This window comes from Patagioenas fasciata, chromosome 14, assembly GCF_037038585.1.
Source record: "Patagioenas fasciata isolate bPatFas1 chromosome 14, bPatFas1.hap1, whole genome shotgun sequence".
NCBI classification, from domain to species: Eukaryota; Metazoa; Chordata; class Aves; order Columbiformes; family Columbidae; genus Patagioenas; species Patagioenas fasciata.
Genome location: NC_092533.1, coordinates 1,487,676 through 1,503,470, shown reverse-complemented (window position 1 = coordinate 1,503,470; position 15,795 = coordinate 1,487,676). Strand labels below are relative to the sequence as shown.

Below are 15,795 nucleotides of genomic sequence, written 5' to 3'. Positions count from 1 at the left end.
TGTAGTCCAAATGCTGTGAGAAATACAAAAAACTCGTCGCCTGGTTTTCTCTGCTAAACAGAAAACATTTGCTTTACCACTTCCAATATTTTAGTTTTGAAACCATTATTTTTAACCCAACCCTGGGGCCAACTCTTTTGCCATTGAAAAAACACCAAAGCTATGACTTGAACTGAGCACTGCAGTTCTCAGTTCTATTTAGACTGATACCAGGATTTGGAAAAAAGCATATGAATTAGTATTTCTGCTGAGAAGAGAATAATGTTGCTTTGGAAATACTGTGGCATTGCATAGTAACTGAAAATTGTGGGGTACATGAATAAAAATTACACCAAGAGGAGGAATTATTTTGTTTCACTTTGGATTTCCTTGCTCTGTTAACAGCTTCAAATGATTTTTTCTACAGCTAAACTAATTCAGAAGCAACTGTAACTTCAATCCAGGTTTGAAACTTGTGCATCTGTCATAGAATGACAATTATTTCCCCAAGACTGTTATCTTCTTTACTCAATGTCTTCTTCTTTTTCTCCCTTCAGGCCCGATTCAAATATCTTCAGCGCATTGCAATTTCCTGCCTTGTTCTTGCCAATGGAGAAGATGAGGTCTGTATGTTTAATTTTAAACACACTAAACTCATCTCAAGCTGTTTGTGTTCAGGTCGTTCAGTCACTTGTGCACAATGAGGAATCGTTAACTTGTTCACCCTAAGTGGTCCTTAAGGGGTGCCAGTAACACTTTCAGTCCTGTTTCATCATTGTTTGGAAGAATTGTGGCCTTTATGGATGAAGGACTTGTGTTTGCTTATGGAATGGATGCGTTTCCCTCCTCCTGCTCTTAAACCTCTCTCCTTTCTTCAGAGCCCACAGCTCACAGTAAAGCTTGGTCTGGAGGGGACACTCGAGATGCACACACATGGTTTTGTGTGCACAAGAGTGCTGCTGTTCCATTGTCACAGGTCCTGGGAGGGTGAGATAGGTGAGACAGAGCAGAGGTTCTTCAGAGGAAGCTTAAGACAGATGAGTTTGCTTGGAGTCAAAACTGGTTTCTGAACCTGGTGAGGAAATGACTCAGGTCTGCACGTCAAGGTGAACGTGTAAAACCAGCAACTGCCCGTGTCAGTGTGAGATTGCACAGGATCATCTCTCATGGCAGAATGCACTGATGGACCCTTTGGACATTTACAGGCAAGAGCCAAAAGCGTTTCAGATTGCATTGATCCTCTTCATTCCATTTTGAAAAAGAACAGGAAACCTAAGAGTTGGAATTGTGCACGTCTCATCAAATGCCTTCTGCTGTAGCGAGATGCTCTCAGCCTTTTGTAGGATGTGTCACGCTGGAGTTATTCTTCTTTTCCCCTCAGCTAAGGAGGAGAAGCTGAGTCAATGGCCACAGGAAATGAGAGAACTGCGGCAGGCCCTGTAAAACAGGCCCAGGGGAAGCAGAACTAACGAGAGCGATGCAGCGTTCGGGAGGCTCCCTGTGCTGGCTCCGGCCGCCGTTCGGATGGGAGCTCTCTAGGAACGAGCTCTTTTGCAGAAGGGTTCTGCTTCGCCCTCTGGGATCCTATCAGCTCATCAGGTCCCTTCACAACACAGAGAAACACACACAGCACTGAGTAGGATGTTTGGCTTCTTTATTAATATTTTTTTTTACAGGTAATACCATCGGTGAGGATGCGGAGTGGCTGTAAATGCTCTCCCGCTGAGATCTTGAGAACGGAAAGAATTCTACTAGATAAGCTTCATTGGGATCTTTACACAGCAACACCAATGGATTTCTTACACATCGTAAGCACTACGTTTGGCAAACTCTTTTTTCTTTAAAGAAACAGCTCCTTATCAAATAAGACTAGAAAACACCGATGCGCACACATACACACGCCCACACATCCTTCCCAAGATGCTTTGAAAACGACCTGTTCTTAAGTAGTTCCAGATCTTTTGAAGAATGTTACAGTGATTTCTTAAAATTTATTTCTAAAATTTTCTGTTATTTAAAACCTTTCATTTTGCTCAAAAAATTACTCTCATCTTTAAAGGACAACTAAAATGGACATCAAAAAGATTCTCGTAATGCACAACTATATGCCATTTTTATTTTTTAAATACACACTGCAAAAATATTTCTAACTATTTCCATTCTATTAATACTGTACATAGAAAGCTGTCAGAGTTTTGCTACATTTCACACACAGGTTTTTCTTAAACCATTTTCCTTTTCACTCCGCTAATTATTCACCCTTGTTTTAGGCAATGAGACTACCCCAATCTGGCACTTAGTTCACATTGCAGTTACTAAACATTTGATAGAAACTATTAAACTTTGTCTTCTGGAAATGATCATGTGCTAATAAGGCAAAAAACATGTGATACAAACACATCCTGGATCCCTTCGTTAAGGTTATGTGCAAATATTAAGCCATCTTAGGCTGCTGATTGTGAAAACTGCCTTTCTTAGGTGCTTGTTTCCTCAGTAAATTCAGGGTGCAGTCACAATTATTGATTTTACTCTATTCGTATCTGCTGGCCCGAATTGAATCTCCTGGATAGCATCTGGATAACGTAGAAACTTCAGAAATTGTTCGGAAACACAGACCTTGTACATTCATTATAAGCTCAAGAAGTCAGTTCCATGTTGGCAAGTACAAACACAAAACAAAAAGGAAGGGGGGGAACCCTTTAGGTTTCCTGATATGAGATGAAATTAGTCTGTACTTCTGGTTGATAGCACAGGAAAACATACGAAGTTCACTGACCTCTGCTTTTTTCTTTTATATATATATATATATATATAGTGTTCTGTGCAGTTCCACGCAGGGCGATGTCCCGTGGCCCCAGCCCCTCGGCGCGGGCTCAGAGGAATCCTTCCCGCCACGTGGCGCTCTTGACCAGGCAGCTGCAGCACTGGATGGCGTCCCACCAGCTCGTGCAGTTCAAGGGCTCCACGCTGGCCTTGGTGATCATCACCTTGGAGCTGGACACGCTGACTCCTGGCTGGTTTCCTGTTATTACTGATCTGCTAAAAGAAGCACAGGTAGGACTCAAAATGGCCTTTGGGCGCAGATCTTGAAGCCAGGACACCAAGAAATTAATAAAGCGCACGCATATTTATGACTAACGCTGCACTTAGCAGCCTGCTGAGACGTGTGTGTCCATGTTCTGCCTTTGCCCTGCTATTGCTATAATAACAAAAAAAGGGAGTAAAACGGCAATGAAGGGGTGGGACTGGGGAAGAGCCTTCCCTTTGGCTGAAAGGGGGGTTTCCAGATTGCTTGGCCACAGATATCCCCTTGAGCAAGGAGAGATTCTCCCACAACGGGAGCGTCCGAGAGCACCTCAAAACCTGCCCACTGCATTCCCAGCTCCCTCTGAACACTGCAAAACCTCCCAAGTACAGTTCCATGGCTTTTAAAACAAAATCAGTTTGGCTGATAATAATGCACCAAGCTTTTTATATTTTCCCCTAAGATCTTTTCTCCGGTTTGCTAAAACACACAGCTTTTAAGAGAGAACACCCGGAAGGCTAAACACCCATGCTGTCAGCTTGCCATCGGCCCGTTCTGTGGTCTTGAATTTGTCTGAAGTAACCCAGCCTCCTCCTGTCCCTCCTGACTGTTGTCACCTCCTAAAAAGAGGGAGCACTTGCCCCCTTTTGTGCAGCAGTTCAGGAGCTCTGGGTTAAGAGTTTTGCATCAGGGCCAACATCCATATTGCTGATATGCATTGCCTGAGGCATCCAGTACAGCCTGTCCCTGCCATCCCCAATTGCAGAGTTACAGGAGCAGTAATTTATCGTGAATTTACAAAACACAATCTGCTCTTTTCCTTACAGATTAACAGACTGAATTCATCCACTGCAAAATGCTTGTGGCTCAAGAGCTAATGCGCTTGCAGCCGTCCAACACTGTTCGTATTTTCTGTCCTGCTGGTCAAGCCCTCCAGGGCCACCCCAAGGCAAGGCCACCCCAGCACCACCCTGCTGGGCTGAAGAATTCCCTTCAAATGAGGTCGAGCGTCCAGCCGGTTTTAGCGCCTTTCACACCTACTACAGCCCAAATTGCTCAAGACACGTGGAGAGGGATGGATACTCCAATGGATTCCGATACCTGTACAGTGAGGAGGGTGGGTTTTTCTGAAGGCCTTACCCTGGAATCCAGGGCTCTGAGGTCTGTGCTCCATCCTGCTTAAACCATCTAAGACTCAATCCCAGTTCCTACCAGCTGTGGGAAATCACCTCCTGTCCACAGTCACTGTCGCCTTGGGCCCTCACCACCCAGCACCTGCCATTCACGGGTTGTTTAATTTCTTCTGTCTTATCCAACTGGACAATACAAATTGCCACAATCTCCATAGCAAAGAACTTTTACAAACTACAGAGATCAGTTTAAACCTCTGTTGCACTTTTTAAGACCAGCCTTACACATTCTTTTAAAAATAAGAGTTTTCCTCGGGTTTTCTTTTTCTTTGCGTTCTCATTTTAAACAACAGGCCTAGCATTTTCATGTGATTTGTATACTCGTGTGAATGTGTAATCCAGGCAGTACTGGATTACTAACACTAACACCTACAAATCCTGTCACAGACCAGGAAAGGGTCCCACACAATGACACAGGATCAATAAATAAGGGATGAAACAGGAACAAGGAGACCCTCGTGCTGTGTAAGAGCTGCACTCATCAATGTAGGGAGGTTTCTGTCCTTCCTTCCCTTGCTCGTCATCTTACCTTGTAGGAGAGGAGTTCCCAACGCCGAGCGGTGCGGGACCGGTGTCCCGAGCAGCTCTGTTAACAGATAACGCTTTCTAAAACATTACATTTGCCAGAACGGGCACTGAGAACAGAGCGAGCTTTGTGTGCGGGGCGAAAGCCACGCTTTTCTCTCCAAACCGCAATGAAAGCGGTGCCCACGTGTTCCCGAGACAAACACTGGGTGTCAGAGATGTGGTGCAGATGATGTGTGAGCAGACGTGACGTGAAGCAGCGGTGAAACACAGCGGGTCCCACGAGGGACGTCAGAGCTTCCCTCCAGCTCGGTGAGGGCACAGCAGACACGGAGACAGGATGAGAAACGTGGGACAAACACACTTACCTGCAGGTTTAGTCCCCGCTGCCTGCAAGGGGCAGGAGCCGCCAGAACTTCCCGTGGGTCCGGTTTGGTTATTTTCAGGCCACGTACCTGTTACTCACTGATATTTATTTCCAACTTCTAATTTCTGCCAAGGGCATCCAGAGGCTTCAGTGACTGCTGCGTACAGCACACCTGGGGCAGGAGCTCAGCGCCTGCGGCAGTCGCTGCCTCCACACCGTCCCCTCTGTCCCAAACTCGGGTGGTGACACCCAGGCCGCTCCGCGGGAGCCTCATTGGGCTCCTATCACCACCCCCCGGCTCACAGCCACATCTCGTCCCCCTCTGGTCACACCACCCAGCACAAGGTGGGGGTACCTACCAAGGATGGGTTTTCTGCTGGTCCTACAGCACCAGGACGAGCAGCAGCCGCCCCAGACATACGGGATGTGTAGGGGGCATCACACCCAGAACACAGAGACACAGGGTTAACAGAGAGAAACTGGGATAATTGTGAGGGTTGGGAATTTGGACGCGGCACTTTGTTGTTCCAGTGAATGTAACTAGGGTACAAAAGGTGTTTTTAACAGGTGTGTGTTAAACAAGTCAGTTTTGGTTTTATTAAACCCAACTTTGGTACAAGCAGGTCATTCCTGAGATTAATTTACAAGGTTGTTTTAAAACAATGATAAGCTGGGGCCTTTCCCTGTTCTTGGGTGAAGTTAGACTGGGGCACAGACATCACACTTATTTTATGCTCCTTAATAAAAAAAAAACCCAAAAAACCAAACCCCACAAGTATTTGTGCGAGGGAGGTCAGTCTGTTACAAACACAGAACCCACACCTGGGAACGCCGAGTCTCCAGCTTTAAACCATTGCCCTTCCGTTCACATCTAACATCTAGTTGTCCTTTCAACTGGTTCCGTTCTCGCCCAGCCCATGGCAGTGGAGGTGCTGGCACTGGGACCCGCAGGTTCCCGTCCCCGAATCGCGAGCGAGGTGGCAGGAGCTCTGGGAAGGTGGGGTGCACAGCAACCCAAACCAAGGACGGGTGCGGGATCCGCTTTATAAAACCTGTGAGTCTACAGAAAAAAGCTACACGGAGGAGTTATTGCTGAGAAACACGAGGACCCGGCTGAAAGGTGAGGGGTGTGAGGAGGTTCCCCAGTTACACCCCAAAACCAGCCCAAGGAGCCCCACGACTGCAGCAGCTCAAGCAGCAAAGTGGGATCGCGCCTGGCGCTACCCCAGCCTGCTGGGTCAGAGTTAACGGCTTAGGACGGGCTCTCGCCCGGAGATTAGCGCTCTGGTTTTAGTGCAAGCCACGCAGCAGCCTTCGTTAGCAATTTATCTGTTGGTAAGTATCTTAGATTTCATCAAAGAAACCTGATCAAAGTTTTCCCAATCAGAAGATACGGTGCATCTTAGTCCTTGCTATATAATCTCTTCTGTGCAACATATTGCGAGCTTAAAGGTGAAAGCACCAATTAATTTCTTCTGCATGAGATGTTTTGGCCTTAATAAATCTTCTAATTAACATGTCTTCCTGATGTTATGGAGCACGCACTGGGAAGACTAAAAAAGCTACAGAAAGAACAAAAGAGAATCAGTATTTAAGTTTCAGTTATTTACATGAAGACAGCATGAAAGGTCAAACACAAATGGAACGGATGCTGCCTCGTAGCAGAGACCACTGGGTGCACGGGGGACATTTAAACCATCGCGACTCAGAGCGGCTCTTGTGGCTGCTGAGATCTGGTCTGGAACTGGTCACCAGAGGATTGATCTGAATGTTTTTCCCCAAGAAGGGACGCGCTGTATGGGATGGGGAGAGGTGTGGAGGAGCATGGGCATGGAAAAGGTTGTGAAACATTCCATACAAACCGCTTGGTATCCACTGCAAAGTCCCCACTAACGCTTATCCTTCAAAAAGGCAACAGGCTCAAGCCCCAACTGTGACCCAGACTCAGCCCTTCACCAGCTGCACTCCTTGTCGGTGGTCACCACAGGCGATAAATATTAATATCACACCAGCTCCAAGCGCCCGCTCCTGCTCAGCTCTGCAGGTGGACATACAGCATCCATGCAGCATCCATACAGCATCCACGCCGCACGGTACCGCAGCGGGAACAGCCTGGCCATGTGAGAAGGTGGGACGCAAACGAGCACAGGAGATGATCAGAACTGCCCTCTGCCTTTCAGCAACACAAAAAGCAGGGGTCTCGCACACCAGCCAAGTCCTGCAGCACCAGCACAGCCCGGCTGCACGTTGCTAAAGGTTGCAGGAGCAGCCAGGACCACCAGCTCCGCTCTGCTCTTCTGACCGGGGCTGCAGGAAAAGCTCCCACGCGAAGCAGCGCTTCAGCAAACACCGTCCAGCTCCTCTTCCTGGCTTTAAGTGCAGCGTTGGTCTCTGCCCAATACCAAACGAAACCCAGAGATGCCCTAAAATAGCTGAATACATCACACACGGCAATGGTGCACAGAGCGGACACCAAGAACGGGCCGTCAGTAAAACTTCAGCTCCCTGAAAATAGAGCCCCAAACCTAAACTGGGCTGTTTTGGCCGTGATCTGAGTGCATGATGTGCTTCTCCAGGAAAAACACGCAGCTCTTGTTAATGTTAAACACAACCACCCCTGCGAACCTACCACCCTCTGTCTCGGCCCCTGTTCCACCCCATCCTTACATCACCTCTTTGGGCATCGTTCCACCAGCAAAACCGCCCGTAAATCCACCCGCTCGCTCGCCAGCCCCCTCCAAGTGCTGTACCAACACGCTTCAACGCTGCTGCTGCCCAAACCGGGGTGGCGTTTGACTTCATTGCTTAGAATTTCTCTCCAGATTACAGGTGAGGTGCTTTTCTGCATACTATATGATTAGTTAGTTCTTAATTAATTAGCTAATTTTATTTTCATGTGTTCCCAACAGCCACAAGGCACCCTGTGACTGGTAAGCTTGCCATCATTACGCTTTATTAATTCAGGAGAGAAGCGCTGGGTAACGCGGGAAACCCACTGCTGAAGAAACGACACCACAAAAAAACTCAAAATACATGAGATTTAATAAAAGAAAAAGGGAAAAAAAAGTACAAAGTGAGCGGAAAGAACTGAAAATTAAAAAAAACAAAGTCAACACGTTTGGAATGGCAAAGGGACGCAGCACATGGAGGGGCCGTGACCCCAGCTGGTCCCCGAGGCCCCTCCGACATGACACCTACAGAGCTCAGAGCCACGCAAACACGCTTTAAATTAGAAAGCAGACAACATACATGATGGCAAATGTTTACATGATTAAAAAAACGGACAGTTTTTCCCATTAATGTGAACCTTTTTACAGATAGAGGTATAAAGCAGCTAAAAGGTGTGTAACTGAACGGCTTGCTCATTTCTGAAGGGCTTTCCTTTCACTGCTAGCCTAGAAGATTTACATCTTCAGACTGGAGTGAGATCCGCATCAGCATGTATTTGTAACTTGTTAAATAAAGATACAGAACTAGCCTATATAGTACATACGTAAACCTTGTGTCAGCCTATAGGAAAAATCAAGTAGTGGAAAGAAAAACTACCAAGTGCCATCAGGGAGGTTGCGATGTTGACTGCACTGAAGAACAAGTTACTGCAATGAAAAAGTATGTCTGGCACAACAAAGTCAACGTACACGTAATAATAATAATAATAATAATAATCATTAAAATATTGTTACATACATTCTGAATGTCTTCATCAGAAAAGCTGGAAATTTCTCCACAATGCCTGCGGATTTGAAGGTTTTTACTGTTTCATTACGATTATTCTGAACTAGCTGTTATTCTAGGAGCAAAGGGTGGAGCTCTGCTGAGCCAGGGCAGGTGGAACCACTTGCACAGGTTTGCACAGATTTGCACAGATCTCCCTGCAGGAGATGGGCACAAAACGAGGGGCTGGGCAGCGATGGCGTTTGCAGCCCAATATCAGCAGTGACGGCTCTGTCTCGGCTTTCGTGGCGTTGCCCTTGAGAAGCAACACAACGAACCAAACAGCGCTGCTCACTCAGGCAATTAGTGCACCAGGGTTTCTCTCATTAGCAAAACAAAATCCAAATCCTGCCCCTAATTCGGTGCAGGACTGGGCTGCAGGTGGGGTGAGCTGGGGTTGTCCCCTTGCGTGGAGCAGGAGGTTGGGCTCCTCGCGCGCTTCACTGAGAAACACACACAGGCCCTCCTAACATTGGACAATTACTCTTTAAAACACATCCAACCTGGAGGAACAGCCTGCAAAATGCAATGTCCAGCTTTCAGCAGACTGCTAATACACGGGCACGATTCTTGTTCTGAAAAACAGCCCGTTCTAAAAGGTACCTGCGCGATCTTCATGAAGTTGTTTCATACAAGCACTAAGTAGCGCTGACGTAATTTTCAATATATCCATATAAAAGGGTAATGTCCAGACCAGAATGGTTTGACACCTGAGCATGTATTTAGGGGAAGAAAACCAAAACAAGCTGGTTTAATGGGACATGGGAGTTGAAGAAGAGCCCTGGAGGGCTCGGGCACGGGGCCGTGCTCCCATCGCGGGTCCAACGGGGAACTCGCTGCCATCTCAGCTTAAAGACAGGGCTTTAATAGAACAAAAATCAGAGGAATCCTGCGACATTAATAACTAAATCGAAACGCACACACCCACAACCAACACTTAGCCAGCCAGTGCTTTTATAAACTCTAAAGACGCTATGTGGGGTTAATATAAAACATTTGCTTTCTTTTAGCCTGTTATCTGATGGATGGATTTGGGTCCAACTGTTTTTCCGTTACTCCGTTCAGTTATCATCCTGCCTTGTCACAAAATGGAAAAAAAGAATGATATTGATCCTAATTATTCCTCTAAGCTCGGAAAACACGGCCGTGATTCGTTGGCATGAGGAGCGTCAAAGGAAGCACCTTGGGAGAGGAACGAGCCTATTGCCATAAACAGGGGCACAGCTCAAGATTAGGGGACTCTCCTTACCAGGCACATAAGAAGTTTAAGGTTAAAGAGTAAAAGTAAAGATGAGCGCTTAAATAACTTTTCCACAACAGTAAAATGCGTTGGTAAATGACAAATGGAAAGTTACACAAATCCTGTAGTTCCACATTATACAACAAACTCTTATGAAAAATCTTTCTATAGAAATGTTCTACTTCAGCAGTAAAGAAAATTCTAAACATTGTCCCATTAATTTTCATAACCACTCTCTCTCTTTATATATATATATATATATTATAAATGATGTAGAAAGTGTTTAGAGTAATTCAGGATTAAAATATATAATTACTGGGCTAAGACTCCCAGGGCAGAAAGTCTAAGCATTCTACCCATTCTAAAAACTTGTTCAAATTGAGAGTTTTGTTAGAAAAATAAGTGTTTCAGTGTTCTTGATACCGCTCCTCACATCTGTGAGTGTACAGGGAAGGTAAATGAGTCTCAAGCAGCCACCTTAGCCAATTCAAACAAAAACTCTAGACGGCAAGTATTGAGCTGGGGGGTAAGATGAGTTGAGACAGACAGTTAGGGTCACTCTATACACAGCTGCTCCATCACTGGGTTTAGAACGAAACATCTTACTTTGGGGATTAGTTGATTTTAACCAAATGTACGTGGTCAGGTTACTTCCTGAACACCTCCTGTCAGTCCTGCACAGACAGCAGCGAGGCGAGCGCTGCAGCCACCGAAGATGCTCATGTTCTCTTTCACTTTGGTCCATTCACACAATGTTATGAGAAGGGTCACAGGGTGGGAAACAAGCAACTTAACACATGAAAGCACCAAGTCCACTCTTGGCCTGAAAGTCTGTGTGAGATTAACTGAAAGAAACAAAACATAAAAGAGATATGAATTAAAGTTATGAAAATTAAACAAAAGCAAAATGTAGCGAATTATAACAGAAAAAGGAAGAGAAGGGCAAACACCGGGAGAGCGCAGCCGCGGCACACACGGCACCAGAGAACCCCAGCACCAACGCCTCCATTGCCCCTCGACACCTGCAGCTCCTCCATCTCCATTTGTATTAAAGCCACTAAAACCACTGTGTGGAAACAGGAGATGACAACAGGTTCAACCAGCACTCCTAAAAATTGAAACAAGAAAAGCTCTCCCCTCCGCAGGCTCACGATGGATTCCCAGCCCCTGCCAGCTCCCCGCACCTTCCCCTCGGTCCCTCGCATGCTGCTCGAGCTGCGCATTTCCAGCCACCGCCGAGGAGCCTCTGCAGGCGGCCAAGACCAGCAAAGTGCAGGAAAGCTCTTGCTATGGCAGACAGAGGGAGCTGGTCCCCATCACCAGAGCACGGCACGGCTGGCACGAGCGAGCAGCGCACAGCTCGGTGTGCTCCCCTTCCCCAGAGCAGAGCCCGGGCTGGTTCAGCTGCGTTCAGCCCTATTTTGAGAAGAGCTATTTCACAAACCGCTCTGGGCTCTGTGTGTGAGGTGGGACGTGCCCAGCGCACGCAGAGGGGTCTGCAGAACAGAGCGCTTTGGTTTGGTTTGAACACCAACACACCGATGTTGCAAGGAAACAGGTTAAATAATACGCACTGTAATCTTCCGTAGGAAGAAACAAATTACCGCATGTCAGTGTGCAGACCGAGCTCCTCCAGTGCTGCAGCTCACAGCAGAGACACCACAGAGCACAAGCTCCCGTCAGCAACGTGAAGCTGAACGTTGTGCTGTCACAAGCAAACTCGGGTGTTGCTACTCCCGACGGTGTTTTGCCTTTTCGCCATTACAGGCTCAGAAAGCGTTGCCACCAGGCTGCTCTGGGTTTGACAGAACGCAGCTCTGACACTTCAGCTCCTTCACGCAAGGGGAAGTAACCAAAAAATGCTGGAATAGCAGATTTAGCAGCCTGCCCGATGGCACGCTTCTCATTTTGCTCCCTAGCCAGTGTCCCTTGAAGACTGGCTTGAATGGGAGCAGGATCACCCCCACACACCTTTTCTTCTTAAATCTGTTTGCCCCACTCCTGCTCCGTCATTACACAGCCAGGCAGCCGAAAGTGTTATCGCACACCCTCGCTCCCCACTCCTGCTGCCTTCAGCAGCGCCAGGTAACCTGCAGCATCTAAGAGTTCTCCCTTCAGGGGAGAAGAGCTTTCCCATTAGTGGAACTGTGACTTGGAGCCCTAATGAATTTCCAATGCACCTTCAACGCTAAGCTGCTGTTCCCCTCCTTACAGCTCTGCCTCCAAAAATAAAGGAAGAGCACCCATCAAAGAGAGACCCAAACCTACAGATCATGGGATGACAGGGATCACACCTACAAGACCGTGTCAAGATTGTCCCCACTCCTCTGTGCTGGGAGGAAGCAGCTTATTTCCAGTCACCCTTCCGTCTGATATCCATCAAGGATCCTGTGAGGTGACTGTCACAGAGACAAGGACAAACCCCACTGGAACCTCAGCCTTCCAAGAACAGCCCCAAACTGCGAATCCCTCCCACCCGCGGGCACCAGCACAGGGGGAGCCCGTCTCTCCTCCACTTCAAAATCCCCCTCTCCATTCGCTCTCTAAGCAACTGAACAAACGTTAAAGGGTCTGAGCAGACAGCCGGTTTCCCCGGGGCAGAGGAGAGAGACGCGAGTTCCATCACTTACTTTTTCTTGTCTTTGTCCTTCTTCAGCGGCTGCTGTGAGGTAGCCTGCAAGGATTGGGACTGCAAGGTTTCCACCGCTACTTTCCGCCTGTTGAAGGCATTCATCTCTTCCTCCAGCTCCCTCCTCTTCTCCTCCACCTTCCTCTTCTCTTCCTGGTGTATCCTTTTTAAGTGCTCAAATTTCTCATGCAGCTGGTAGGAGAGAGACCCTCTGAGCATCACATCCAGCACGGTTGTCCCTCTGCATCTCCCACGGAGCCACCGTCCCACCTCCCGCACAGATCCCCACCAGAGACCGGGTACAGCAGCAGTGCCCGCACCATGCGAGCCCCTCGGCAGAGCTGCCCTGGGCAACCGCAGCCTCTCCACCAAAAGCCACATCAGTTCAGCTCTGCCCGACACCACGTGCCAAACGGGAGAAAGCGTGAGCCCTGGGCCAGTGTGCTGAGGATCGCAGCTCAGTGTCCCCGTCACAGGGCTGGGGACACTGCGGGCTCCTTCATCCCTCACTAGTTTTGAAGACAACTGGTGAAGTCTGCCTAATGTGGGTGTTCACCGAAATGTCTTGCATCGCACCGAGCAGCACCCGAGCCCCCTACACACTGCACAGGACTGGGAATAATGGTTCTGTGGCACCTAAACCAGTGATGCTGTTTTGAAAACATTACCCGAGTCCCCTTCTCCGAGCGAGGGAAGCGGGGGGTGTTTGTGCTTTGTTAGGTGAGGTTGCTCACGAGCTGCGTGTGCTTTCCAGCATTCGCACGCTGCCCATGCCCAGAGCCTATGGCTGCATTTTGGGCTCCTCTCACGGGTTTTTGGCACACCCACCTCTCTCTCCTTCTCTTTCAGCTCTGCCTCCGTCTCCTTGACTTTGTTAACAAACATTTGTCTCATTTCTTCCTCTTTCTTCTGGAGCTCGCCCAAGAACTCTTTCCTTTTGGTCTCGTATGTTTCTTGGAGGCTGGAGAAGAAATCAAATGAAATCCAGACTCTTCAGACACCAATGAGTTAGGGATGGGAAAATGCATGTCTGTCTGTGTTGCTTAAAGACAAACAGGGACGGGAATGGTACCAAAGTCAGCTGCAAAGTTCCAACCCAGTGCTAGTATTTTGCAGCCCAGCATTGTGGATACCACCTACAAACCTCCCATTTTTGGGGGCATAATTACCAAACTATCGCTCTAAATTGCTGTTGGACGTGAAGGCCGCTCACCTGAAGGGTTGGCTGTCTGGATCCGTGTCCTTGAAGCCCATCTCCTCCAGCTTGCACCTCCTGTACAGCTCATAGTGGCGGGTGTGAGTCTGCTCCCGAAGATCTTCCATGTTGACTCGAATCAGCATTTCCCGTAGCTTCACAAAGTCACAGTGACTTTCATTCTCAACTGATGGAAGCAAAGAGAGAAGTCGGCAAACCACACATGTGGCAGGACAAGCAAATGCACATACAGATGAGCTCCAGAGACTCCCCTCCCAAGGATCTCCACCCGTTGTCCCGCACAGGGCACAACACACCCTTGGACGTGGGGATTCTGGAGGCGGCTGGAGCACACGTGTGATGGGAGCGGCTGAGGGACCTGGGGTTCAGCTGGAGAACAGGAGCTGAGGGGAGACCTTCTGATCTCTGAACTGCCTGAAAGGAGCTTGGAGCCAGGGGGGTCGGGCTCTGCTCCCCAGGAACAAGCGCCAGGAGCAGAGGAAACGGCCTCAAGTTGAGCCAAGGGTGGTTGAGGTTGGATCTGGGGAACAATTTCTTCCCCAAAGGGCTGTGGGGCATTGGAACAGGCTGCCCAGGGCAGTGCTGGAGTCACCAGCCCTGGAGGGTTGGACAGACATATACATGAGGCTCTTAGGGACGTGGGTGAGTGCCAGTTAGGTCACAGTTGGACTCGATGACATTAAGGGCCTCTTCCAACCAAAATGATTCTGTGATTCCATTCCCATTGACTATTACTACCTGCCATTAGGAATGGGGGTTCAAAGGGAAGACTGGCCGACCCTCAGGAGGCTGCACAGGACATTTCTGCCCCGTTCACCACCAGCACATTCACACACGCGCGGGAGGGCAGAGCTGGAGACGATGCCAGCGTCTGTACAGGGACGCGCACAGGGGGTCGCGTTGGGCGCCCGCTCGCAGCACCTTACCCTGCACCACTCCCCATGGGTACTGCCGAGCTCTCACCAGCTTGTTCCCGACCTTCACCTCCTCCGTGCTGCCCACCACGGCGAAGGGCAGGTGAGCCTGAAACACAGCCAAGACTCAGCGCGTGGGCTGACCCTCGGGGATCAGCCTGCCCGGTAGACCCGCTCACCCAGGCACAGGTCTACTGCAAAATGTCCTTCCTCTGAAGCACCCGTCTCCAATATTCAGGGTAGTCCCTGCTATGAGCTGGGATATTACAACAGAGACCAGCGAAGGGCCAGAGCACTGCTTACTAGCAACACCGGCCGGGCTGAACGAGACGGGGAAATATGGTCAGAACACCAAGATCATTACTGAGCTCCGTCTGTCCATTTGTCAGCTCGTTCTTGCAGCTTCTCCGCACGCCAAGAGCGGGGCCGTCCCTGCCATGCAGAAAGCACAGAGACACAGCAGGTGCTGTGGGCGCTGGAAGGGATGTGTGTGGGGTGCAACGTGTGTGGGGTGCAACGTGTGTGGGGTGCAACGTGTGCTCACCACTCACCAAGCTGCAAAGCACCAAGCATGGCAGGGAAATGGGGAAACAAATGAACGGGGAAGGAAAGAAACAAACGCACGGGAAAGGAAACAAATAAACAAAGGGGAAAGGAAACAAATAAACAAAGGGGAAAGGAAACAAATAAACGAACGGGAAAGGAAACAAATAAACGAACGGGAAAGGAAACAAATAAACAAACAGGAAAGGAAACAAATAAACGAATGGGGAAGGAAACAAATAAACGAATGAGAAAGGAAACAAATAAACAGGAAAGGAAACAAATAAACAAATGGGGAAGGAAACAAACAAATGAACGGGAAAGGAAACAAATGAATGGAGAAACCCCGTCCTCAGGCACTGCAGGAAGGGAGCCCTGGCTCAGGCTCTTCGGTAGGATGAGGTTGCAAAAGTCCTTTGCATTTAACAGGAAACGGATTCAGAATTGTGGAAC

The 15,795-nt window shown here is 48.5% G+C and overlaps 1 protein-coding gene across 4 annotated transcripts in view; it reads right to left on the bottom strand.

The window, feature by feature from the left end:
- Nucleotides 1–1,616: 1,616 nt before the first annotated feature.
- Nucleotides 1,617–15,795, bottom strand: part of SEPTIN8 (septin 8) — a 38,579-nt gene continuing 24,400 nt past the window's right edge. For 2 of the 4 annotated variants that reach the window (XM_065848743.2, XM_065848745.2), the window contains exons 6-10: nt 14,812–14,908; nt 13,883–14,051; nt 13,498–13,630; nt 12,671–12,861; nt 1,617–3,018 (exon numbers count right to left, since the gene is read on the bottom strand). In XM_065848743.2, coding sequence (XP_065704815.1) covers nt 2,853–3,018; nt 12,671–12,861; nt 13,498–13,630; nt 13,883–14,051; nt 14,812–14,908 — 756 coding nt within the window. In that variant the 3' untranslated portion in view covers nt 1,617–2,852. Of the gene's footprint in view, nt 3,019–8,110; nt 10,886–12,670; nt 12,862–13,497; nt 13,631–13,882; nt 14,052–14,811; nt 14,909–15,795 lie in introns of those variants that run through there. The other 2 variants (XM_065848744.2, XM_065848746.2) reach the window with 2 other exon arrangements.